General features: G+C 42.9%; 1 protein-coding gene across 1 annotated transcript in view; it reads left to right on the top strand.

Annotated features, from left to right (window-relative positions):
- The window catches only part of plcb3 (phospholipase C, beta 3 (phosphatidylinositol-specific)), a 54,776-nt gene extending 31,953 nt beyond the window's left edge, over nt 1-22,823 (top strand). The window contains exons 3-33 of the mRNA XM_047585024.1: nt 1,292-1,360; nt 3,214-3,348; nt 3,593-3,672; nt 3,774-3,827; nt 4,126-4,198; nt 6,292-6,392; nt 6,484-6,650; nt 7,436-7,582; nt 7,669-7,826; nt 9,224-9,306; nt 9,447-9,531; nt 10,411-10,561; nt 11,256-11,354; nt 11,439-11,512; nt 11,598-11,694; nt 11,893-11,977; nt 12,608-12,732; nt 12,889-13,043; nt 13,134-13,295; nt 13,398-13,497; nt 13,633-13,737; nt 14,401-14,637; nt 14,953-14,994; nt 15,165-15,274; nt 15,454-15,563; nt 15,823-15,982; nt 16,091-16,167; nt 16,295-16,384; nt 16,475-16,532; nt 16,639-16,725; nt 18,163-22,823. Coding sequence (XP_047440980.1) covers nt 1,292-1,360; nt 3,214-3,348; nt 3,593-3,672; nt 3,774-3,827; nt 4,126-4,198; nt 6,292-6,392; nt 6,484-6,650; nt 7,436-7,582; nt 7,669-7,826; nt 9,224-9,306; nt 9,447-9,531; nt 10,411-10,561; nt 11,256-11,354; nt 11,439-11,512; nt 11,598-11,694; nt 11,893-11,977; nt 12,608-12,732; nt 12,889-13,043; nt 13,134-13,295; nt 13,398-13,497; nt 13,633-13,737; nt 14,401-14,637; nt 14,953-14,994; nt 15,165-15,274; nt 15,454-15,563; nt 15,823-15,982; nt 16,091-16,167; nt 16,295-16,384; nt 16,475-16,532; nt 16,639-16,725; nt 18,163-18,474 — 3,588 coding nt within the window. The 3' untranslated portion in view covers nt 18,475-22,823. The remainder of the gene's footprint in view (nt 1-1,291; nt 1,361-3,213; nt 3,349-3,592; nt 3,673-3,773; nt 3,828-4,125; nt 4,199-6,291; nt 6,393-6,483; nt 6,651-7,435; nt 7,583-7,668; nt 7,827-9,223; nt 9,307-9,446; nt 9,532-10,410; nt 10,562-11,255; nt 11,355-11,438; nt 11,513-11,597; nt 11,695-11,892; nt 11,978-12,607; nt 12,733-12,888; nt 13,044-13,133; nt 13,296-13,397; nt 13,498-13,632; nt 13,738-14,400; nt 14,638-14,952; nt 14,995-15,164; nt 15,275-15,453; nt 15,564-15,822; nt 15,983-16,090; nt 16,168-16,294; nt 16,385-16,474; nt 16,533-16,638; nt 16,726-18,162) is intronic.
- Nucleotides 22,824-25,702: the final 2,879 nt, after the last annotated feature.

Below are 25,702 nucleotides of genomic sequence, written 5' to 3'. Positions count from 1 at the left end.
AGAAAAAAGTGGAAATTGTGCATGAAATAGATAAACCTCTCAGCAAAGCCAGAGAAAACGCGTCTTCCTTCATCTATGGATGACTCATAGACGTAAGGCAACGAGTGTGGGACTAAAAGAAATATTTACAGAAGAGGATGCATGCATCTGAGAGGGCGTCCTCAGTGTTTATGGCTGGTTTATGACCTCACTCTTCCCCCTCTCCACAACCTAGACCGGTGTCTTTACTTAGAGCTTCCTCCTGCTAACATGTGCATGTTTGTGCACATTTTTTTGGTGCAGCACGAAGGATGTAAACATGCTCCAACGTTATGTTCCTGCAACTCTTCTCCTGCGTCTATCGAAACAGCAGACGGACGTTTCTTCCGCCGCTTCTCACGCCCGCATCAGAGGGCAAAGTAAACAGTGTTTAGAAAACCGGACCGGATCGTTTCCTAATCGACCTGAGATCGCCTCAAATATGTGCATTCGGATCCAGCGACATGCTGGTGGCGGTTTCACCCACGTTTCACCTGCCTCTCTCGCCGCCGTCTCGTGAAGCGCGGACACATTTCTCTGTCGTCGGTCCATCTGTCTGCGCAGACGGTGTTAACAGCCCGTGTTGTCCCCTCGCAGCTAGAACATAACTACCGTGTGAATTTGTGACCGCAGTGGAAATTATGTTTTAAAAAGTTCCAACAGCTCCAAAATCATTCACAAATAGGACATATAGGAGGTCTAAGATTTACCTTGGGTAATGTAGTTCTTATAGAGACTGTTTTCATTTTCTTTTGGTGTGTTTTATAGCTTTTGTACATGTGGGAATTAAAAAAACAGTTCAATAGAACTGTTCCAAATGATCATAAATCTCCTATTTCTTTAAACGCCGCCAGCAGTAAAAGCAACAGGCTCCAACCTGTTACCTGCCACTTACAGCCGCATGTCAGCGTTGAACTCGCTACAGTTACTTTTCCAGCGCTCCGGTGACGCGTTGATGCAGCCACCAGCCGTATGTGGTTCTTTCATCAGTTCATTTTAGAGGGGATGACAACATCCCGTAACGCCGACAAGAATCTCGCCTTCGCTGTAGCCATTTTGTAACGTTAGTGGTATGAGAGAGACGGTGGCCGGCTGACCAGTCAGAAAAAGGGGCTTTAACTGAACACAATAAGGCCTCTTTAGCAGCTGAGGCTCCAGTTCATACCAAAGCAGGCAGAACGAGGTGTCCTAGGAAGGAAGAGAGCGCTTTCCGTACATCTATATATTGTAAATTAATGTGCACACCTAACATTAATATGTCTCTGTCTTTCAGGAGGTTGAGATCCTGGATATCAGCAACATCAGGGACACCAGAACGGGAAAGTACGCCAAGCATCCCAAGGTTGGTGAAACGTGTGCATGTGTTTCGCGTGAGTGGGCGAAAGGAGCGGAGGAGAGGGAGAAACTGACACCTTTGTCCTCCGAGCGCATGATATGATGCTCAAGTGTCACCAGAAAGATGCGTGTCCGTCTCCTCTCCCAGCTGATGGCGCAGAGATGATGAGTGTTAATGAGCGTGCCGACAGATGGGCTGTCAGACAGGAAGTGATATAACCGGTGACTGTTGGCCAGGAAGTCATTGTGTAAGAGTGTACGAGATCTGGCCAAAGACGGTAATATTAAACCGCCAGTTTGTGGTGAAGAATTCAAACACAGTCACAGGTGTGTAAATCAGTTTTAAAAAAAAAATTAATAGTTTCCGTCATAACTCTGGATCCCACGTAAAGTGGCCGGAGCAGCTAAGGACACTGGCGCCATGTTTTCTTGACATTCAGGTTTGAATAGACAAAGGTCACATGCGCGCTCCATTGTAGAATCAAAAAAAATAAATAAATCTCGTTTTTGATGCTAATGCAATATTACACCATCACTTCTTCTATTGTGAGTTTCTCTTATTGCAGTTTCAAGGGTTGATGCACTTTCCTGCCAGCGTTCCTGCTATAATCAGTGAGCTTATGTCGAGAACAGATCAAATTATTACGTCTAATATGGAGGAAAACGGTCACTCCTGAACCCTGATTGAGTTATCAAGAGACTGCGGTCGCCCTCAGCCCCACGGGGCATTTTAGTAGGACTGGGCAGTATGATCAAAAATATATAATCACAGTGTTATTTTTCAGAATTGTGACACTATCACAGTATATAACGGTATTTGATTGTAATCACGTGTTTACAACATTTTCTACTGGTTGATAGAGGAATTAATGCAGCAGATTGACTAAGGATGGACTATTTCACTGTGATGATGAGTAAATATTATAAAATAATCCTACACTAGTAGTAAAACGGGTTTGCATGGCCCCGTGTTAGCGCTGCATTCGCATGAGAAAAAAACGAAAGAATTAAATGTTATCGAGATGAAATGGAGAAATTTATTTAAGAAACTCATTTTTTCATTCATATTTAAACTATGTCTGTAACGTCAATAGCAGCGCGACCGGCTACCGTAATGATTGTAGTCTGCGTACACCTTTTTTTTTTTCTCATTCATAAAAAGCTTAAATCAGGGCCATTTTCGGGGACAGCTTTAGCCGGGGGACAGGTCATCCAAAACGGGGACTGTCCCAAGAAATCAGAGACGTCCTCTCGCGTTCTGCTTCTTCTTCATTTTTCGGACCTTTCCGTCTTCACCACACCTCACAGTGAACCAGTCGCACCATGTGTGTTTAGAAGCACTAGGTTAAAAAAAAATTCACATCATAACAAAAAAATACCGTACAGTATTGGATATGAACCAGTAAACCACCCAACTAGACTAGAGCCAAAACAAGAGCGAATATTAAATATTTACGTTCAGCTGAATCCATTTCTTCTGGATTTCCTCCGAGCTCTCGCTGCTTAATGGCACCGTGCAAGACCGTGCGCTGTTTCGGCCTCATATTTCTGTGTAATCAGTCACTCCGGCTAATTTAATTGAAATGAAAGCGAGGTATGACGGAGTAGGAGTGATGTACAACTGAGAAGAAGGCACGGCGAGAGGGGGGGGACTAAAAAGGAGGAAAGAGTCGATTGGTTAATTAGATCAGAGCGCTGCACCACATGCATCACATTTACTGTTCTCGGGGAAAACGGAGACAACGTGCGAGAGATTGCGCGCTGGACCCGGGTCCGCTCTGTTGTTTCTGTGTGTGTGTGTGTCGGTGTGTGTCAAAGACACGCTAATAAAATGTGTGTGAATGTGTGTGTGTGCGCCAGGACGCGAAGGTGCGGGAAGTGCTGGGATTCGGAAAGGAAAACGTAGAAGGGAAGCTGATAACCGTCGTCTATGGCAACGACCTGGTCAACATCTCCTTCGTCAACTTCCAGGCCATGCAGGAAGATACGGCGAAGGTAACCGCGGCAACCGAGATCCTATGATTCAGCTACACATACATTCGTATGATGCGTCTTCTTGTGTGTCTTTCCTCAGCCTCCTTCCTTTTGGGTTAATCTAGTTTTTTCCTCGGGCCATATGCTGCTCGCTCCCTTTACGATGTTGACAGGGACAGAGATGTGTGTATGTTTAGGAGCCGTAAAGAGTCGTTGTGTGTTTTACGCTGCGTAACCTCATTCTTGCCCGTGTGTGCGTTTCCAGATTTGGACGGACGAGCTGTTCACTTTGGCCACGAACATACTTTCCCAGAATGCATCGCGGAACACCTTCCTCCTCAAAGCGTAAGAGTGTGTGTGTGTGTGTGTGCACGTGTGTGCATGTGTCGTCTTGACGTTAGACAGATTTTTTAGACGGTCTCTTTTAAACACGCTCTCTCTTTCAGGTACACTAAACTAAAGCTTCAAGTGAATCAGGACGGGAGGATTCCAGTGAAGAAGTGAGTAACACCAACACTCAACCACTTTTTAAACTCTATACAGAATTTAAAACTGCCTAGTTCTTCTTTCTTTTCCTCTTGTCTCTCCCTCTTCCACTTTCTCGACTCCTCCACCCGTAGACGCTTGACTCTTTTTTTTTTTTTTTTTTGTTCTCGTCACTCACGTAAATCTCAGCCTTTCTGGTCTGGCCTGAATTTCACGTGGACACGTGGCTTGATGAATGGTTTCGATTGATAAAAAAAAAAAAGGTCTTTGAACACCGTGTGTGATCTGTCCAAACCGTTTTTTCTGTTTCAGTATCCTCAAGATGTTTTCTGATAAGAAGAGAGTGGAGACGGCTCTGGAGCAGTGCGGCCTCGTCAATAACAGGGTAAACGTCAAACGCAGTCTCCCACCAAAGTGGCCGCTCAAGATGCATGTGACTGTAGTGTACTCTTTTTATGCCGAGCAACAGGTTGAAATAGTCTGGACATGGTTTCTCACCCCAGGGAGCTGCACACTGTTGCATTCTTGGCATGCCTCTGCAATGTAAAGGAGGCAGCTAAATGTTGGACAGAGTAGCCTTAAAATATGATGAAATACTGCCTTTTATTGAACTTTTACAGGCTTTAGGTTTTGGTATTTGACTGGATTAAAGGCAAACGATAAATTACATCAGCTAGATTGTTTTTCAAGATATTATGGGTAAATCTTGAGAGATGCTATCAGTTTCCCGTCTTAATGCTAAACTATGCTAACTGGCTGCTGGTAGTTTATTTATTTACTACACAAGCATCAGAGGAATGTTTAGATTATGGTGCCATGGTCTCATAACTTTTAGCAACACAATGAATAAGTGCATTTATGAAAAAAAAAACAATTTCTTTAGCTCGTGTTTAGCCTGCTAACTAGTTAGCGTGCTAGCAGAGACATTAAAATAGTTTATTACACTTTATGTAATGGCTTCAAATAGTTATCCAAATATAATGGATAAAATGTTTTTATTAGAAGTTTGGAGATGTAATGCATTGGTTTCAACAGGGGGTCTGTGACCCCAAGGGGGTCCACGGAGGTACAGCAGGGGGGTCGCAAAATCTTTGGTTGAATACACATTTTATATATAATCTCTCCATCAGTTTGTGGGTCTTTGGCCTGAAAAAGGTTGAAGACCCCTGATGTAATGGAAAAGACTAGAACCATTAGCTCGGCTGTATGGGCGAACATGTGCTATACTTAGCAATGTAGCTATCTTAAACAATGGCTAAACATTTAATCTGGCTAAAAGCAACGTATAAACCAGAAACGGGGCTAAATGCAGTGAATAAACTGTTGACATTAAGGGGTAACGTAGCTAAATATAATGCATAAACGGTGGAAATAGTTAGCTTAACGTAATGGACAAACTGTAAACAAAGCTAAATGCAATGGATAAACAGCTGACATCAGATAATTTAAATAACGCAGTTGAAAACAAAACATATGGCGAGACGGCAGACGCGGTTATCTGAAATGAATGCATAAACCGTAAACATGGCTAAATAAAATGAATACACAGTGGGACGGCAGCGTGACGGCATCAGATACACAGATAAGATCATTGCGCAGCAACTCAATGTTGAATTAATGCTGAATTATTAATTGAGGTTGTGTTCCCTGAAATAGTGTTTAAAAAAAAAAGCAAAACAAGAAAGACGTCGATTCAACTTAAATTCAGTCGCTGGCTCGACACTGAAGCATCGTTAATTCCCACGCAGCAGTTTAATAACACCTTAACAGACTTTTTAAAAATGTAAGCTCTTATGGGGAATGTAAATATATTTATCTCTCAATCTAAATCTCTTTCCTGTTGAAGAGGTTTTTTTTTCTCTCTCTCTCTGCAATGTTGTAACAATCAGCGCCTGTATCTGCTTCGTAAAAGTACCTCAGGCTTGAGGTGTTTAGGTAAAACAAGGTTTCTTGTCTGTGCAATCTCTCCTGAAAATCAGTTTGCAGTCACAAGACGTTTCTTTTTGAAAGAGAAACCAAAAATTTGCAAACTGTGCAGTCAGCATTCCTCTCTGAGCCTCTGTCCTCTGGCTCCTCCTGCTGGTCACACAGGGGAAGACACGTTGCTATGGGAAAGATTTGAAATGTTAGTTGGAGCTGCGTTATTGATGATTTATGATAGTTAAGTAACTTTGGTCTACAACTGGCGCCACGCAGCAGTGTGGCGTGAGCATTTATTTGTTTATTTTAGTTGATTTAAAAGGCATAATTGGCATTGTTGTCGGAGATCGGCGCGTCGTTGCTGGAGGCTCAAACTGTCTTTGCAACAATCAGGCTGTAGTGTCACGATGTCTTGACGTCTCCGCGCCCAAGCAGAGCAACTAAATCTGTAAAGCTTTCAACCATTTATTCCACTTTATTAAAAAAAAAAAGTAGAATAAGCAGGAGTTGAATGTCTTGATTAGTAGCTGAGAGGAGAATTCTCTTATCTTTGTGCAGCCGGAGGGAATAAAGCCGGACGATTTCACGTGGGAGGCGTTCCAGAAGTTTCTCGACAGCTTGTGTCTCCGGCCCGAGATCCAAAGCATCTTTGAGGAGAGGTATTTTGCGCACAAACTACTGAACATATTAACCATTTCTCCTAAGTCTTTCCGCACACACCTGCTTACTACACCTTCTTCTTCGCTCCAGCGGCTCCAAGAGGAAGCCATTCATCTCCCTGGACCAGCTAATGGACTTCATCAACCGCAGGCAGCGAGACTCCAGGCTCAACGAGGTGCTGTACCCCCCACTGAAGCGGGAGCAGGTCCGACAGATCATGGAGAAATATGAGACCAACGCCAGCCAGCTGGAGAGAGGTCAGTAACTCCGTTTGGATGTCGGGCATCCTTCATGTTTACATCCAGAGCTCTTTAATGCTGAGACCTGTCACCGGTGAACCATTACGGCAGAAACGAATGAGCGCTGCTCGTCGTCATTTTCCAGAAAGTGACCGGGGGAGACGCAGACTTGAGGGACTCAAAACTTAATAATAAAAGGATCAAATTTTTACTAGATAATAAGAATCAAATGCACATGCTGCGACTGTATCTGTTTGTCCTGGAGCAAGTTTATTAGCAGCAGCGGTACTGTGGGATAATTATAGGTTTATAGGCGTAATAGATTTCCTTGACTTTTATTACCAGTAAACTGGAGCACAAGTCGTCCTCTCCTAAGATTCTTGGCCGCGGTTTCAGAAGGACAGAGGAGGAATGAATGTGGCCTCCTCTTCTCGTGTAAAACGGGGGAATCGTTCGCAGATCTGATTTAACGTCCCTCTGCATATTTTGCAACGGTTCATCCGCGGATAAAATGTGCAAAATTTAAGAATAAGTGGGACCCCGAACGGCTCTGCCAGGAATCTGTTAAGCTGCTAAACCGTAAGATGATCCGCCCACTGTGTTCAGATCTGACCTCCGTCTGAAAGACAGGAGCCACTTGTCCTTTTGGGGCAGTTTTTCTGATGGAGCAGATGACGGAAATTAGATTTATTAACCTCCACTCATCGGCCTTCAAGCCAATTATTTTGATTGCTATAGACAGATGCAGAGTAAATCAGCTCAGGAATAAACGTCTCCTGTCCTGCTCTCGGCTTCTCCCGCAGACCAGATCAGCTTGCAGGCTTTCAGCCGGTACCTGGGAGGGGAGGAAAACAGCGTCGTCCCTCCGGAGAGGCTGGACATCATCGACGACATGAACCAACCGCTGTCTCACTACTTCATCAACTCCTCGCACAACACGTACCTCACAGGTACGAAAGCACGAGAGGCGCCATTTTTGAGCGTTTCGCACGCGGCCCCTTCAGATCTGAAGCTTTCTCCCTGCTTCCGTCTTTAGTGGGTCAGCTGACCGGTCTGTCTTCGGTGGAGATGTACAGGCAGGTGCTGCTGACCGGCTGCCGCTGCGTGGAGCTGGACTGCTGGAAGGGCCGACCGCAAGACGAGGAGCCCTACATCACCCACGGGTTCACCATGACCACTGAAATCCCTTTTAAGGTCACACAGCTCTCTTGTGTTATGTCTTTATTATTACGTAATGACAGTTTGATTAGGTTAAGCTAATGGAAGTTATTGCCCTCGTATATCGTCTCTTGCTGCACGGCGGCTTCGCAAATATCCGTAAATCAAAAAACGGTTTTACAGCTGCAAACAACACGTGTGCTCACATTATAAATTTACCCAGACCACGTTAATCCCTCCATGGTCTCGTCCTTCTCAGCCCTTACACCACCACCAGACCTCAGATCCTCAGACTGGGTGTACCACGTTCAGGGGAAAAAATAAAAAATAAAAAATGGTGGGGGACCGGGCCTTTTCTGTTGCATCCCCTCGGCTCTGAAACATCCTGCCAGAAGATATGAGGAGCTCTGACTCTGCACCCTAAGATCTTTATTCCTTGGCTTCCAATAGCGTTTGATCTGTTTTTATTTTTTCATCAGTTCACTCTGGGTTGTTAAAGCTTTTCATTTGTTGATACATTGATGTTGCACGTAAAACATGTTAGAAAGATCTGACAAGCTGAGAGTCTGGGTCTCCATTAGCGGGTGATAACGTTCACTAGGACCCAGAAAATTGACTGAATTTGAACATTTGATGGTTAAATGTTCTGGGCACAGCGCCTCCACAAAACTAAATAAAATAAACTTAACTCACCGTGTAATGTCATGTGATTGGCCGGGTCTTGAAAAGTATTAAAAGTTGATCATTCAGGTTTGGGGAAATTAAGACCCTTAAAAGATATTTAAGTCTCATCACAACTCTATTAGGTCTTAAAATTTGAGTCCGAAAGCATTGAAAAAAGGCGGGAATTTATTTGTTTATTAAAAAACAAAGATGAACCGGTAATATCAAAACTGAACTACTGTGTGTGCTTTCGTAAATTGTCTCTGAGAGCGCTAGAAGTCACGAAAATTCAGATGCACAAATGACGTTTCGAAAGACCACAGAGTGCATGTTACATACGCACAAACCTTATGTCGTGGCTCGAGCGACAATGCCACTGTAAGCCAGCACGAGCGGCAACTCTCCATAGCTAGCTTCTGTGCCAGTAGCCGCACATGAAGCTAGCTAGCTAAGACCTCGGCTACTAGAACAGCCACCTGCCCAGCCTGTTTGAATTCTGTTGTATGATAGTCTTTACCATAAACTAAAAGTGTTAAGTTAAAGGTGTCACTGATGTGCGGCGATGAGGTCGAAAACGTTTTAAAAAGGTATTGAAATTAACTTAACAAAATTCCTGTATTTACCCTGAATATGCTCCCTCTAATTAGAATTCTTCTAGTATTTAATCTTGTCAATGCAGTTTTATGCAAGAGGCGTAAAAGTCATTAGTCATTTTATTCTGTTTTTTTGTTTGTTTTTTTTCAAATTTCTTATCACTTCCCCGACTGCAGGAGGTGATCGAGGCGATAGCAGAAAGCGCCTTCAAGACGTCGCCATACCCCGTCATCCTGTCCTTCGAAAACCACGTAGACTCGTAAGTTGTGGTGACACGTTCTCAAATCGAAGCCCGTCGCTGGCTGGCTTAGGTGTTTAAATCTGCTGTACTTATTCAGCTATTCATCACAAGAGAAGAGTGTTTGGAGTAAGGCAGGCTTGTTTCCCGTGTCCTTTCAGAGCCAAGCAGCAGGCCAAGATGGCAGAGTACTGCAGGACCATCTTCGGAGACGCCCTGCTCATCGATCCACTGGAAAAATATCCGGTAACATTCATATCTCACCACATCTGACACGCACCTCCCTCATGTGTTCTCTTCAAAGTTGAGTGAAACTCTTTGGTGAAGTTTAAAAATAAAATCCCTTGAGTGACGTCTCTGTTCCTCCAGGCAAAATATCTTTTGACTCCACGGTCATGGTGTTAATCAACTTGAAAACCATCATACGTACGATCAAACACGCTGCGACTCATGATCGTGGTGATTTGGTGCCCGGAGATAACTCATGCATTCACAAGACAGAACGTGATTCAAAGCAAAGCTCAGCCCGGGCTCGCTGATCCAGTCCAGGGGTCATGGCGCTGTTAGGAAACCTGACACCGATGCTGTGCATCTACAGTGAGACAATTTATGACAAGTCAAAGAGGAACACGACAGATTTAAGTGGTTTGATGTGACGTTTGAGAGCTGCGTTCATGTTTTCTTCTTTCACGTGTTGTGCGGCGTCCACGCGAACCAAGACCGCGCGATGCGACTGATATAATGAACAGACCCTTAATCAATTCGAGAGCGCGGCCACGTTTGAACTGAACAGTTGTCCCTTGTTTGGGAAACGGCAAAAATGTTCTTGATTTAGGCTGATTTCAGGGACGCTGAACTCCGGTTACAAAACAAACGATATATGAATCCTGTGACACTGTAGCATTAAATCTGGATTAAATCTGGACGGTGTGTTGTGGCTGCGGGACCACACGGCAGTTGTGAACTCGCTCACAGTGCCTCATGATTGCTCTGGTCCAGACTAGTCGTTAATTGCAGATTTTCTTTTAAGGGGAGTGAGGTTTTTCTTGTAACATGAGATTATGACTTGTGTTGTATGTGCCGCATTATTTAAAATCCACCTTTGTGTCATTCATGTGGCTTTAGCTGATCCCAGGTCAGCTGCTCCCCTCCCCTCAGGAGATGCTGGGGAAGATCCTCATTAAGAACAAGAAGAAGCATCACCACCACCGACCCTCCGAGAGCGGCGGCAGCATACGGCGCAAAGAGCCGGGGGGGCCGTCGTCGCCCAGCAGCGGTGAGTTTTACAGGGACTGGACTTTATTTGAACGGCCAGGCTAATATAGACCACAGGTCTTCAACAGGGGGTCTGCGACTCCTAGAGGGTCCGCGGAGGTGCTGCAAGTTGGTCACAAAATCTTTGGTTGATTAGCCATTTTTTTTAGAGTGTCCCCCACAAATATAAATTTCTTTAAATGCATATTTACAAGAATTCAACATATTTTAGTAAAAGGATAAATGGAGGCAGAAGACGTCACCTTTCAGTCAACACTTCACTCATTCAGTGATACAGGAGCTGTCGCACTAGACCCGTCACCCTGAGCTTACACAGTAGGCCACGCCCCCTGTCACTGCTCAGCCAATCACGAGGCCGCATATTACTACCCCTGTCAGGTTCCCCACGATTGGCCGAGATCCTATTCAGCCCCCATGTGAAATATAGAAGTACGCTGCAATATTAGCAGAAGAGAAGCTAACAGTACAGCTAGCTTCCATCAGACAGCTAAAATGAATCACTTTGTTTTATTTATTTATTTTTTTTAATATCCACCTCTCTCTCTCTCTATGTCGAGTAAACACATATAGTAGGTAGGGGGTCCCTACTTAATCTCTCCATCAGTTCCTTGGTCTGAAAAACGCCGAAGACTGACCCCTGATATAAACTTCTAAAAGAAGAAAAGTAAAGCTAATGATTTGCTTTGTCTTCGTAGACTGCCCTCTGACAGACAACGAGGGCCAGCTCATGACCAACGGCGAGGAAAAGATGGCCGAGAGACTGGTCAAAGACTGTGAACCTCGCAAGTCCATCGGTGAGTTGAGCAGAAAAGAATAGAAAGGCCGTTGTCTGTACATTTTATGTTTATCTTACGTTTTCGCTTACCACACCCAACCAGGAGGTGAAGGGGAAAGCGAGGAGGACGAAGAGGACGAGTCTGTGGCAGACCCGAAAAAGCCCAACTCTGATGAGGTAAGAGCCGTCAGGACGGACCGCTGGACGGTTTTGAGTGTCTTGACAGGCTGACTGATGCATCTGCGTTATCTGCCTCCCTAAGGGCACCGCCAGCAGTGAGGTGAACGCCACCGAGGAGATGTCGACTCTCGTCAACTACATCGAGCCTGTCAAATTCAAGAGCTTCGAGGTGGCAAGTAGTAAGTGTGTGCGTCGCGCTTGACGAAGAGGGAGGCGGAGGCGGGAAATATGCGAGACGAGAATAGAGCAGACGAGCCTCGTTAGCTCTAAGCACCTTTACTGTACACCTCATTAGGCCGCGGTCGTGTACTCACTTACGGGTAATGATCGCTCCTGTCGCACGTCTTCATACAGTTGTCTCTGTCTTTCTGCATCAGAGAGGAGGAAGTTTTTTGAGATGTCGTCATTCGTGGAAACCAAAGGCATGGACACCTTGAAGAGCTCCCCCACGGAGTTTGTTGAGTATCCTTTGAAGCTTTGCCGCAATGATGTCACAGCGGCCTGGGGCCATGCCCCCCTGAGTGGCAAAAACATGGTGAAATGCATCTGTAAATACTGAAAAAAACGGGAAAAATGTGGATTATAGGATCAAATTACAGACAATCGGACTCGACAATGATCCATACAAACTAGTATGGAGTTTGGAAAAGTGGATTAGCCTCAGTCTCAGTTAGTTTAAGTTAGTTTTAGGTAGTTTCAGTTATGATAAATGCAGCTAAATAAAAGATGCTAACGCTAACTAAAAAGCAATGTTAGCCATACAATACTGTAGAGTTAAAAGGATGTCAAGGAGCGATTGCAAATATTTCGTTTGTTTTATTTATTGCAGACTTCCGCTAGCTGTGACGTCACGTTCACACCCTCGATATTCCACCACGAAAAAAATTATTTTCTGTTTTATAGGAAGCTGCCATACAACTTCTCTTGAACTGCGGGCTGCTGACAACCCTACATGAAAACTTGACAGCAAATCACTGGTGTTGCCTTTGTTTCTAGTCTTTATGCTAAGCTAAGCTAAGCTAACTAGCCATCTGTAGCTTTGTTCAATCTGCTTCTTGTACGTGACGTTAATCCTCAGCGGCACACCTCCAGGTACAATAAGAACCAGCTGAGTCGAATCTATCCTAAAGGCACGAGGGTGGACAGCTCCAACTACATGCCGCAGCTTTTCTGGAACGTCGGTTGTCAGATGGTGGCGCTAAACTTCCAGACACTTGGTGAGTTTAATTATTTAGTTCCCCCCCAGGCACCAAGGGATGAGACCGGCTTAGATGTCAGGTGCATCTATGATACGGTATTTATATTAACATTATATTAACCCTCAGTCTTAATCCTTCTAAATCCTGCTTCTCTTCTTTGTTCTGCTCTCTCAGACCTCCCTATGCAGCTGAACATGGGGGTATTCGAGTACAACGGGCACAGCGGCTATTTACTGAAGCCCGAGTTCATGAGAAGGACAGATAAACACTTTGACCCCTTTACAGAAGACATAGTGGACGGGATAGTCGCCAACACGGTCAAAGTCAGGGTGAGCACAACCTGAATCCCTGCGTCCGTGTAACTGTGCGCTGTCGTAAAGAGTCGTTAATATAAATATCTGTCATTTACCCCACATCAGGTCATCTCAGGCCAGTTCCTAACAGATAAGAAGGTCGGCGTCTACGTGGAAGTGGACATTTTCGGGCTGCCCGCCGACACGAAGAGAAAGTACCGAACCAAAACGTCAAACGGGAACTCGCTCGACCCCGTGTGGGAAGATGAAACGTTCGTCTTCAACAAGGTAACTCGCACATCAGGATTTCTGTCAGGTCTTTCTCTCGACTCTCTCCTCCTGTCTGTACGTGCCGTCTAAACTTTACTCCGTGGCGTCGACGCTCCCCAGGTGGTCCTGCCCACGCTGGCCTCTCTGAGGATAGCCGTGTTTGAGGAGAACGGAAAGTTCATCGGTCACCGGATTCTCCCCGTGTCGGCCATCAGACCCGGCAAGTACTCACACACATAAACACACACTGTGACTTGAAGGAAAACCAAACTTCCACCAGTCTTCTAATCTTTTTTTTTTGTGTCAACACCATGGGTTTTGATTTATTTATTTACTTTTTCTTCCTTCCTTCTAGGATACCACTACATCAACCTTAAGAATGAGCTCAACCAACCACTCCTGCTGTCGTCTCTACTGGTTTACACAGAAGCTCAGGACTACATCCCTAATGAACACCAGGGTACGAACGCCAACGCAACAGCTTCCAAGTGACACGCATTTCTGGGAACTCTCTGAAAAACATTTGATTTTGCATTTTAGAAGTAAAGAATCCCAAAGTTTAGAATATATTTTGGGTTATACGTTGCTTCCATGATTTTTTATTTTTATTTTTTTAAATTCAGTTGTTTGTTTGCTCTGTGCTTTTGTTTCAGAGTAAAATGAGACAAAGACACTGAATTCATTTCAATAAAAAAAAAAAGAAAGAAAAAGAAATATCCGAGTGACCTAAAACTTATGACCGGTACTGTATATATTTGTGTTTTTATCATCATCTAGTCTATTCAGCAATTTAGTTTCACGGAGATATGATGCTGAGCATCGAAAGCAAAGTGCTTTCATGAGTATCTTAAGATATTCAGTCTTAACTTTGATCCAGAATACTGGAAAATATTTATTATGTCAAGCATATATTTCAACCAATGATCAAGCTTCAGGAGTCGACCTCCTTCCCACACTGATCTAGAGGATCCACGGCTGCTGGATCCATTCTTTTTGGGTCATCTAGAGTTGGAAAGTTACAGTCGAATTGTTTATTATACAGAGGTTTTTGACAAGTCGCATCATCTCCCATAACGGTTCTACAGCCGTTCTACAAGGCACTTTTTGTTCTGTGTGTCCTCAGAGTATGCGGAGGCTTTGACCAACCCCATAAAGCACCTTAGCCAGCTAGATAAGAGAGAGACGCAGCTGGCCGTCCTGCTGGAAGAAAACGGCCAGCACGTCCCCACGCAGCCCAAAGAGAAAAAGGTCAAGTGTGACGAGAGCGAAGTCATTCCAAAAGCCCGACTCTCCCTTGACCCCATCCCCAACATAGATGACGTCACTGACCTCAACAAGATACAGCCCCCAGACATCAAAGGTACAGACACCGACATTATTATAATTATGTCCAGAATACATCTCATAGAACAGGCTGTTTTACACAAATTAAATTAAACTTGGTAACAAAGTGTCCATGTGTAATCTACTCCCACTCTATGACTCTATTTCATTCAGTAAAACATTGTATTATTTTACTTTAATTTCACGCTTTTATGACCAATATGATCAGTTTCAGATTGGCGTGTTACATTAACGTCTTTGTGTCAACATGTTTTTGTGCCTTTGTGTTTTTGTGTTTCTTTGTGTGCTGTGGTCATCCATTTGTGCGTGTGTTTATGTGTGTCTTCTGTAGCGCCACCTCAGAAGGAGGACCTCATAACCTCTGTTCTGGCAAGTAAGGTCATCCCGGCACGTTCATTCACTTCCACATTCACACATGACTAAAATCATTTTTTTTAAAACCCCATAGAAAATTTGTCTTGTGTCATTTTTTTGTTTGTGTGTCATCTGGATGAGCTGACATGTTTTCAGCCGGACTCACAAAGCTCTGTGTCTGTGTCTCAGACGTCCCGATTCTTTCTGTGGAGGAGCTGAAGCAGCAGAAGAGTTACGTGAAGCTGCTCAAGAAGCAGAGCAAAGAACTCAAGGAGCTGCGTAAGAAACATCTTAAGAAGGTACACACAGGATGGAAACACACAAATCCACGCTGATATGTTCTCAAATCTTTCTCCTTGTGTTGGAAATTTTCAAATTTCTGATTTGATTATTGAATGTTCCAACATAAAGCAGATGCATTAAAGTTTGTTCTGTTTTTTTGTTTTGTTTTTGTTGTTTTTTTTTCTGGTGTGCGTAGCTGTTGAATAAGAGCAAGGAGCTGAAGAGCCGGAGTAGCCAGCTGCAGTCTGACCACCAGAGGAAACGCAGTATAATAGAGAAAAACCTCAAGCGTAGCATCAAGAAGAAGTAAGAATGGAGAAATGGATGGAAATTATAAATTGTATCAAATTATACCAAAACTCTGCATGGATGTTTATTATACTCTGGGATTCACAAATGTGTAAAATGATGATCCCTGCAAAGGTTAGCATCAGTTAGCCAAATTATTTCCTATACACACCTGTGCTGATCTGGTGTAAAAGAAAAAAAAAGGTTAATGGTGCACACTATTTAGGGGACTTTGAAAGCCAGCACTCACTGAACCTAGTTTCATTGTGTTCTCCAGTGAGTCGCAGGAACCGGCGCAGCACGAGCTGACCAAACTGGAGCAGGAGCTGGAGAAGGAGGCGGCTCAGCAGCAGGACGGGCAGATGAAAGAACTGCTGAAGCTTCGGCAAGCGCTTCACTCGCTGGAAAAAGAGAAGCAGCACGAGCACCTGCAAGAGGTAACAGCTAACCGACGGATAAAAGTCATCAGAGCGCATCCAGCGAGTCTTTTACATGATGAATAAACACTCACGCTTCTGCACACGGTCTGCTTTGGTGTGTTTTAGGCCTTCGAGAAGTTAAAGGAGACGACTGCTGAATGCCAAGCGACTGAGCTGAAGAAGCTCAGGGAGACGTCTGAGAAGTAAGTGCAGCCTCGACTTTCTTCCATAACTTATTGTTAAAATAGATTTTAGCCTCAGTTGTCTCTCCAGAGGTTGCTATTTGTGGCCTTTTGCATGTAATGCAATGGTGCGTGCCTGTCTGTGCAGGGAGAAGAAAGAACTCCAGAAGATCCTGGACAGGAAGCGGCAGAACAACATCATCGAAGCTAAGACACGAGATAAAGACAAGGCAGAAACGTAATAATAACCTGTGCCTCTGAGCAGAGTTTGTTTGATTTTTTTTCCCACCTCCTCACTCTCTCTTCATTCATGTGTTTTATCCTGTAGGGAACTGAATGAAATCAACAGGAAACATATAAATGACTCTGTCACCTTAATCCGCGGGGTAAGTACGCGCAGAGTGTCTATTTGTCTAGTTTATAGCACACTTTTATGCTACTGTCTCCAGCTTTACTCCAATAATTTCACACATTATCTTCTTCTTTCCGTAGCTGGAGGAGGCGCAGAGCAGGAGGCAGGAAAAGATGATGATGAAGCAGCGGGAGGTGCTGCAGTACATAAACGAGGAGTTTCCACTGGTGAGTAGAAACTCATGATGACCGCTTAACAGACACAAGTCTCAGTGTTGGCTACAGCTAAAATGAAATTTGCTTAACGACAAGTTAAATACAATGTCTATAGTGCAACACTGTTACATAGATAGAGCACATAACTCCTCTGTAAAACCGCCCCTTCATGGCCTACGTGACTGTGACGTCATGACGTTAGCTGGAGGCAAAAACAGAGGGAAGCTTGAGACAAACACGGTCACTTTCAACCATGAAAATGTCGTCTTGCTATATTTTTTGGTGCCAAAACCGAAAAATCAAAAACACTAAGCTGAAGTTTTGTCACATACCAGCCGCTGCCAGTCATAGACAACTTTGGTTTGACTTTGGCTTTTAAAAGACAGGATTGGAGTGAGACAGTCAACAACAACATGCACACTTCATATCAGATAAGATTAATATGTAATGAATCATCAGTTTCAGCCTGGAAAACCTTATGGGTTCGAAAAAATTGTGACTGAAATTATGTTAAGTTAATTATTATAAGGGGGATTCTTGTTACATGTGAATGCTAATGCTAACCGCTAGCTAACACGTCATTAGTTGCGTGTTTCAGCAGAAGTTGCATTTACTACATTACCCTCCACAGTGGTTCCACTTACTACTTGTAATATCTTTGTTGGAGAGTCTTCACTTGATAAAGACAGACCAGACTTCGTCCCCTCTGTGTCCTCCTTTGGTCAAATCATCCATCCAGTGAGTGAAAGTGTAGGGGACGGTGAATATAGAAATATATAGAAAATAACACTCCCGGTCTCGGGGAGTGAGTGTATCAGTATATTCTCTAAAATCCTCGTCCATTCTCACCAAAGCACAAAACAGTCTGTTGACATATGCTGTAAAAAAACGCCGTTTACAAGCTACAGCGTTTGAGATGTTTTGCCTCCAGTTAAGCCCCGCCCCTCAAAATACATCACACTGTTTACAAACTGTGAAGGGGTCTATTGGAAACTTTTAAAATGCTGGGTATAGGGCCCTGCTTGCAGTCCCTATGCTAATCTAATTGGCAGTTTAGGCTTCTGCTTCAATTTGACACAGTAGCACACTGTAGCTGACGTGCACCTCCCCAGAAATGTAACTACATGATTGGTCCACTTGGTAGCAGTGTGTTTCAGCTTTAGTGTGTCCGTCTGCTTCTCCACCTCCACAATTTTCACATTAATTGTTTTGGATCAGTGAAGACATTGAGGAAAGGTTAAATGAGGAGGTTCAGAGGCACAAACATAAGTATGACTCATCTTAAATAAAATCTCGAAGAGAGTTTCAGGCGCCATTGCTGAAAGCGAAACAGGAAGTAGAACCAAAAATCTGAAATGAATCTGGCTCTAAAGGAGCCCTGATACACACAGACAATCACACCTAAGCCCTAAAGGACACTCTCATATTTTCCTGTTGTTTCTCGTGCAGCTTCAGTCTCAGCTGGAGAAGGACCTACAGGAGGAGTTTCATCAGCTACCGGACGAAATCAGGCAGCACCTTCAGCTGGAGCTCCAACACAGAGGCTCCCGAAAGGACGGCATGTTCTCGGCCTTGTCCAACCACAGCAGCCCCAGCACGGGCTCCGGACCGCCCTCCAACTGCTCCACGCCATCCTACTCGTCAACGCCCAACCGCAGCACCTGGAAAAGGAGCATGGACAGGAGCAATGTCTCCCTGGCAGATTCTACGTCCTCATCGACCACTCCCGTCCTGTCGGAGGCAGAGATGTCGTTCATTTAAACTTGTACAATGGAAAATACTTAACATTCAACAGGGGTATATAATGATTATAAAGTGGGATAGTAATGATATAGATTATTTACTAATTTTATTCCCTTTTTTTTTTTTTTTTATTACAGACTGTTTTGTTCTTGTCTACAGAGCTATATTATTTTTTATTTTGCTGTTGTTGTCAGATGACACATCACTTTTGTTGGACTATTTCGTAAGAATCATAACCGTGGTTTTAGTTTTTTACATTTTCTTGTCTTCGTCTCGTTTTTAATGTCCTTATTGCTTTTCTCATTTTAGTTGGGTCAGTTAATGCTGACCCAAGATCAGAACGTTGGCGACGTTTTTACAGAAGCTTTGTGTCTCTCTCTTTTCAGTCACTTTTTGGAAAGCTGTGCGGATGAATTTTAATGCTCACTACAACAATTTGATGTTTTATTTGTGGCGACATTTGACCATCGCCTTTTGCTCTGTGTGTGTGGCCCTTAAAGTCCTGCAAATAGATGTCAACATCTTTACCACTGTTTTTAGCCGAAGTCAGAGAAGCATGTTCCAGAAATGACTATTAGAAAAGTGGATTTGTATCCATGAGTTGAAAAGATTTTTTTAATTTTTATCTGCAATGGCAGCAGCGGACCAGCAGGTGGAGCTGCAGCCTAAACTTTTTATTTTCTCCTTCTTTTTAAATATAATTGGCAGTTTGAGCCGGTTGTTCATCTAATCCTGTTTTACTGAACTGCAACCAACACACACACACACACACACACACACACACACACACACACAGACACAGACACACACACACACACACACACACACACATTTGGCTGCTCACCAGGATTTCCAGCCTCATTGTTGGGATGGAGTCTCCGACCTTTAACCTCCAATTAAATTCCCGCCAAGGTTGCACAGGGGGCGGTCAGCAGACATCCGTCTGGCTAGAAACCGGTTTTGAGCGTAAGCAGGGCTTTGAGCGAGGCGACGCTCACACTTTTTGTAAATTGTGTGCGAGCAGACGTCTCTCCCCGAGCGCTCGCACTCAGTCGACTCAGTTTATTGGTTCAGAGATGCAAAGTCGCTAAAGTCCTCGTCCCATCCAATCTACTCCTGATTTAGAAAGCATAGCACACACACACACACACACACACTCACATAGACTACAGGGACGACATATTTTTTACTAATATCACAGATTACCAAACTCCACAGAGCTGTTTGTGTGTATGTGCGGCTAAAAGTTAATCCCTTGATGAGGCATCTGCTTTTGGAGACAGTAATACGTCCGACTAAGTGGAAAGAGTCTGGCCAGTGTGTGTGTGTGTGTGTGTTGGTTTGCAGCTGGGATGCACTACTATACAAGACACTTTTTTTTTTCTTTTTTTAAATGATAATGATCTGAAGCTGCACTATGACATATAAATGTAAAAATGTACTCGCCTTTACAGTCGGAAATCACCAAACTCTCACGCGCGTTCTAATTTTTCCTGCTTTGACATCACTGAAAAAGCCTCAAAAATGCCATTAATTCATTGGTTTTTATTTCTCTAAGGTGTATGTAAATTGTATTTTAGGTTGAACAGGCCCCTTTTTTTTTTTTTTTTAAAACGTCCCACCCGAGCCAAACGTTGACGGTGGGATCGTGGTGCACAAGCCGAATGGTACATTAATTTAAATATCTGTCTTCTTCGCTGTTTCGCTGTATTTATTTTGCTACTTTTCTCCCTGTCCCTCCCCAACGTCTAGTCCACTGTGAGGGGTAAAACGATGGTACCGTGTATGTGTATTCTGTGTTGATGTTTATCTGTATGTGAATTTTACTACTGACCACCAGTGCCGGTGATGGACGGAGGTCGGAGAAGGTTGAGACGAGGGTCTAAAATGTATTCTCCCAGACCTCCGTCCTGTCTCCGGGGTCTGGCTGCCTGTCTGTCTGATTACCCCCCCTCCCCCTCACACACACACACACACTCGTGGAAACTATCTTGTATTTAAATGGAATTTTAACAACTTTTTTCTTGTGGTTATTTAAGTTTTTAATGACAAATGAAAGTGTCCATGTAGGCTGCTGGAAAGTGAGTCCCCATTACTATGTGGTCAGCATGTACATATCGTCAAACATTTAAAAACGCTGGAGACCTGCCATGTCCGGTAACTGCTTTGAATGTGTTGCTTTAACTTCTAAAGTTATTCTCAACAGAAACAGAAGCCACCTGAGTTTGACACAGATGTAAAACACTGACCTCTGGAGCTCTGATAATTTAACAGGTCTGTTCACGCCAGGCTACATCCAGTGTGCAAACGCTTTTCAGATGTCTCAGTTTGGACACTAACGTAGACAGCGTCTGCTTTTATGGTCAGCCTGGTCCACATTCTAAGTCGAGCATTAACTCATATAATGTGTATGTGACTTTTACTACATTTTTTTTTTTTTTTTTTTTTTTTTTTTTGCTCAATACAACCCATTTCCAATGATATCCACATGTGTAAAGTATCAATTGTCATTTATCTCAACGACAACTAGAGATATTTGACGGGGCACAAAATAATTGTTTTTCTCTTTGCACGTGAATTTATTTGGTACAATTTAAAAAAAAAAAAAAAAAAAAAATCGAATGCGTTCATAAATTTAGCAATCTCAAGTTAGATATCAATTGACAAACTTCACTTTAAAAAAAAAAACAAAAAATACTGACATTTTGTATAAAGGTGCTTAGTCTCGTGTGGAGTTAATATGTGAGAGGATTAAAAAAAGACAAAAAAATATCCACGCATACACATCTCAAACAATATACACTATACATATCTTGCATGTGTATCTACAGTACAAAGTAGTCTACAGGTTTAAGTCATGGATCAATGTTCCTTTATTGTACCTGGGTTAGGTACTGTGTGCATGCTTTGTTAACCTTTGGGATAAAGACGATGTTCGAATCATTCCTACCTGGTTTAATGTAGAATGGTTATAATGGCATTGTGGTAGTTTCATCTGTTGAGTACAAGGAAAACTTTCAGAAGATAAATCACGTCTAAGGTAAATTGAGATTCTTGATTAAGAATCTTGTGAGAGTGTGACAGATTTCTGTTGTTGACTCTGTTTGACGCTAGTGGTGTTAAATTGTCCACTACGCTGGTCTACGCTTTAATGAATCAACAAACATTGGATACATTTAAAATATAGGTGGAAGACACACAATCACGTCACAAACATCACAAAACATGGTGGAGAACGTGAGATTTTTCCAAAAGTTACTTCCTGTGTGCGACTACACAGATAAAGACATTTTGAATCAGGTGAACTTTGATGCTTATTAGCAAGTATTAGCTTGTGTACATGCTAAACTAAGTAAAGACCAACCATTAGCGTGTTAGCATCAGTATGCGTGCTAGTATTTAGCGCAAAGCCTTTAAGCATTCCCTTTTTATTTTCAGCTCACAATAAATTCTGATTTATTTATTTATTTATTTGGCTCTCAACATCCTGTATGCTAAAGTGTTAGCATTAGCCCTCAATCACTATCGTCCAGTCCGATTCTGTTGTCAGAGTTTCTGCAAAAATGGTCCAACTATTAAGAGGTCAGTCCTTTAATCATAGAAAATAAATAAATTTAATAAAGCACATTATTTTCTGAATCCGGATGTTCAATAACTAATCTTAAGTTTCATGTCTTCATGTTCAGACTTGGCCTGTGCTGCTTTGGCACACGGAGAGAGGAGAGTCTGTGTGCTAACGCTGCTAGCTAGTTTCCTTCCCACCAGAATGCAGCCTGGGGGCTGTTTCTTGTCAGCCGTGAGCTTTAACCTCTGTTATTTCTGTCCCCATTGCTTTGAAAACTCTCATTTAAACAGACACGCACAATATCATACTCCGGCGCTAACACTGCAGCGTACCATTAGCCAGTGCGCTGGCCTCGGCATTGCACACACAAACACTCTCGACTTTATTCTTATTAGACATTCGGTGTGGCTCGCCTCCCTCAGGCCCGCCCCGAGGCCTCTGGCTGTCATGTCTTCGCTCCCTCTCTTCTTCCTCCCTCAGCCTCTCTGTCCCAGTTCCTCGCCTCCAGTTTCACCCAGTAATGAGACCATCTTTTACTTTTGGACTAGTTAAATTAATTAAAAGCAGCGGCCGTGTTTGTACACTTCAGATGTCGGCGAATGACGACGTGCCACACACTTTAGGAGAGGCGTGTGGACAGGACACTGTTGTTGACACTGTGTATATGATTGTCGGTTATAAAGGGAACAGTATACAGTGATCCGGATGTAATATTTTGTTGTTTTTCTTCCTAATTAATGTAAAGTATATGGCTGAACATTCAGTAATAAACTTCTAACTTCCTCTTCTGGAGCTTAACTTCTACTGTTTTGTTTTTTTATTTGTGATGAAGATGGTGTTTGTTCACCAGCACCAGTCATTCAGTGACATTTATTTGTGTCATGATGTTTTTCTTTTCATGGCTTTTGGTCTCTTACCTTCCATTGATTAACTTTGACTAAGTGCTGATATATACATATATATATGTTCAAGAGTGCTATATATACATATATAGAGAGAGAGCACTCTTGAATATATCTCATTATCAATCTCATTATCTACTACCGTTTATCCTCACTAGGGTCGCGGGGGTACAGGTCACCAGCCCATCGTAGGGCTAACACAGAGACAAACAACCATTCACAGTCACACTCACACCTAGGGTCAATTTAGATTCTCCAATTAACGTAACAAGCATATCTTTAGAGGTGGGAGATAAAAAACCTGAACCTGAACCTGGACCTTCTCATTGGGAGGCATCAGCGCTGAGTACAGAGCCACTGTGGCTACGTGAGTTACTTTTCCTTACTTTTAGTTACATTTCCTTACATTCGTTACCTTTCATTACTTTTCGGTACTTAAGTTACTTTCATTACTTTTCATAACTTTTGTAACTTTTCATAACTTTTCGTAACTTTGGAGACTTTCATTACTTTCTTTATGCTCGGTTACTTTTGTTACTTTTCATTACTTTTGGTTACTTTCATTAGTTTTCACGACTCGTTACTCTTCATTACATTTGTTTCTTTCGTAACTTTTTGTAACTTTTCATGACTATGGCGACTTTCGTTAGTTTCTTTATTCTTACTGTCGTTATTTTTGTTACTTTTGTCACTTAGTTAGTTTCATTACTTTTCGTATCTCATTACTTTTTGTTCGTTTTTGTTGCTCTCGATACTTTACGTTACTTTTTGTTACTTTCTTAACTCGTTACTCTATGTTACATTTGTTACTTTCCATTACTTTGGTTTCTCTTTGTTACGTGAATCAGCCTATGTTTATGTGTGTGTGTGTGTGTGTGTGTGTGTGTGTGTGTGCATATATATTCTAAAAAAAAAACATAACCCATCAAATGTTTTAGACACAGCTCCAGACTAGCGTGTGTGTGTGTGTGTGTGTCATTACTCTCGGTGGAAGGGCTTTTATTATTATTATTGTTGTTGCTTTGATGTATTATCATGAGAGAGCAGCCTGAGCCAGGAGTCGTTTTATGTACGAAGGAACAGACAGCCGCGTTCTTACAGAGAGTCGCAGTGTGTGCATCCGTCTTTGTATTTTTACTTTAAGTAATATGAACTAAAGACACGACCTCCTCACACCAAGGAGACGTAAAGAAAGGAAGTGTCACCATCTCCAGTTAATAGCTTTATTCCCATATTCTCATCCCCTCCTCTCTTGGAGGACAGGGTTGGGAAGGTTGGTTTTCAAAATATAATCCAGTGCTGATTACCTGCTGAAAATCCGCAGTAATCAGCCACACAATAGAGCCCCAGAGGCAGTTGGTTTTGAGGGATTATGCACATTATATCCAGAGTCTGTAATGCCTTCTGATTTATCTTTTTTTTAAAAAAAACGTCCATCACCTCATAAACAACTCATGTCGTCTCTGGGATCTGTCTCTTCTCTTTTTCACAGCGGTCACTCTCTCGACTAATTCCCTTCTTCTCGATTGTTTCCACTCCGGCTCCTTTCAGTTTAAGCCAAATTCTCCCTCTTGTCCCCCTCTCACTAACTCTTCCTCTTACTGTTTCTCTTCTGTCATCCCTCCATTTCACCCTGTCACTCTGATTTCCTCCCCAACTCCTTTATCCCTTCTGCTTGTGCAGTCCTCCCCATCCTCTCTCAGTTGCAGTCGCCGGTCTTTTCTCTTCCTTTGATGGCATCTGTTTCTTTTTATCCCCCTCAGCCTGTGCTTCCTCTATAGCGCTATACCCCCTTACTCTGGTTGTTTTTAGCCTTTCTAAATTCTCTGCGCCGCACTCTCTCATCCGCTATCCAGAAATACTACCTCTCTGTGAATCTATTTTTTATCCCCTTCATCTTCTTAGTCTCCTTCTTTTATTGAAAAAGTGTGAGTACATGACAACAATTTAAAATATTCAGACATTTTGCTATCCTTAATAAACGTATCTGAATTAATTCTGCAGAAAATATATGAATAAATATGTGTGCAACAGAAAATACATTATCACTCCTCTCTCTCTAAGCGAAGGCTTAGACATGAGGAGACTCTTCCTCTTGAGTATGATGTTAATATCCACAATAAGGGCTCAGTATTCAAAGCACTTCACTTTGGAGCATCAGAGGAGAATATATTGATTAAGATCTATCAGAATCTGAATGGTTCAGCTCAAAACTCAAACAGCTGATTAAAGACTAGAGAAGATTTGCGAACGAGAGAGTGTGAAGGTTCTCGGTAATGGACGTAATGTTAGATCCAAAACAGAAGCTGCAAGAAGAAAGAAACTGGACCCACTAATGTCCAGAGGACAAATCAGGGTGAAACTTTTTTGGAGACAGAAGTTTCTCCATAATCTGACCATAATATATCATGTTTTGTTTTCAGCTACAGTAGAAGTTGGTGACCATTTGCTGGCTTCTTTTGGCATTTTTTTTAATGAACCCAGAACCTTTGTATTTTTTTTCCCTCATAAATAAAGCCCGTATTGTGTCTACATCTCAGACAAGATTAATTAATGATAGAAAGGCAACAGTAACTCAAATAACCACTGGTTACAACCAAGGAATGTAGAATACCATCTCTGAACGCACAACACGTCCAACCTTGAAGAAGATGGGCTACAGCAGCAGAAGACCACACTGGTGTCACTCCTGTCAGCTAAGAACAGGAAACTGAGACTACAGTTCACACGGACTCCCCAACACTGGACAATAGAAGATTGGAAAAACGTTGCCTGGTCT

The sequence above is a fragment of the Mugil cephalus genome, chromosome 1 (genome assembly GCF_022458985.1).
Source record: "Mugil cephalus isolate CIBA_MC_2020 chromosome 1, CIBA_Mcephalus_1.1, whole genome shotgun sequence".
NCBI lineage: Eukaryota > Metazoa > Chordata > Actinopteri > Mugiliformes > Mugilidae > Mugil > Mugil cephalus.
This window is presented reverse-complemented; position numbering and strand designations above follow the sequence as displayed.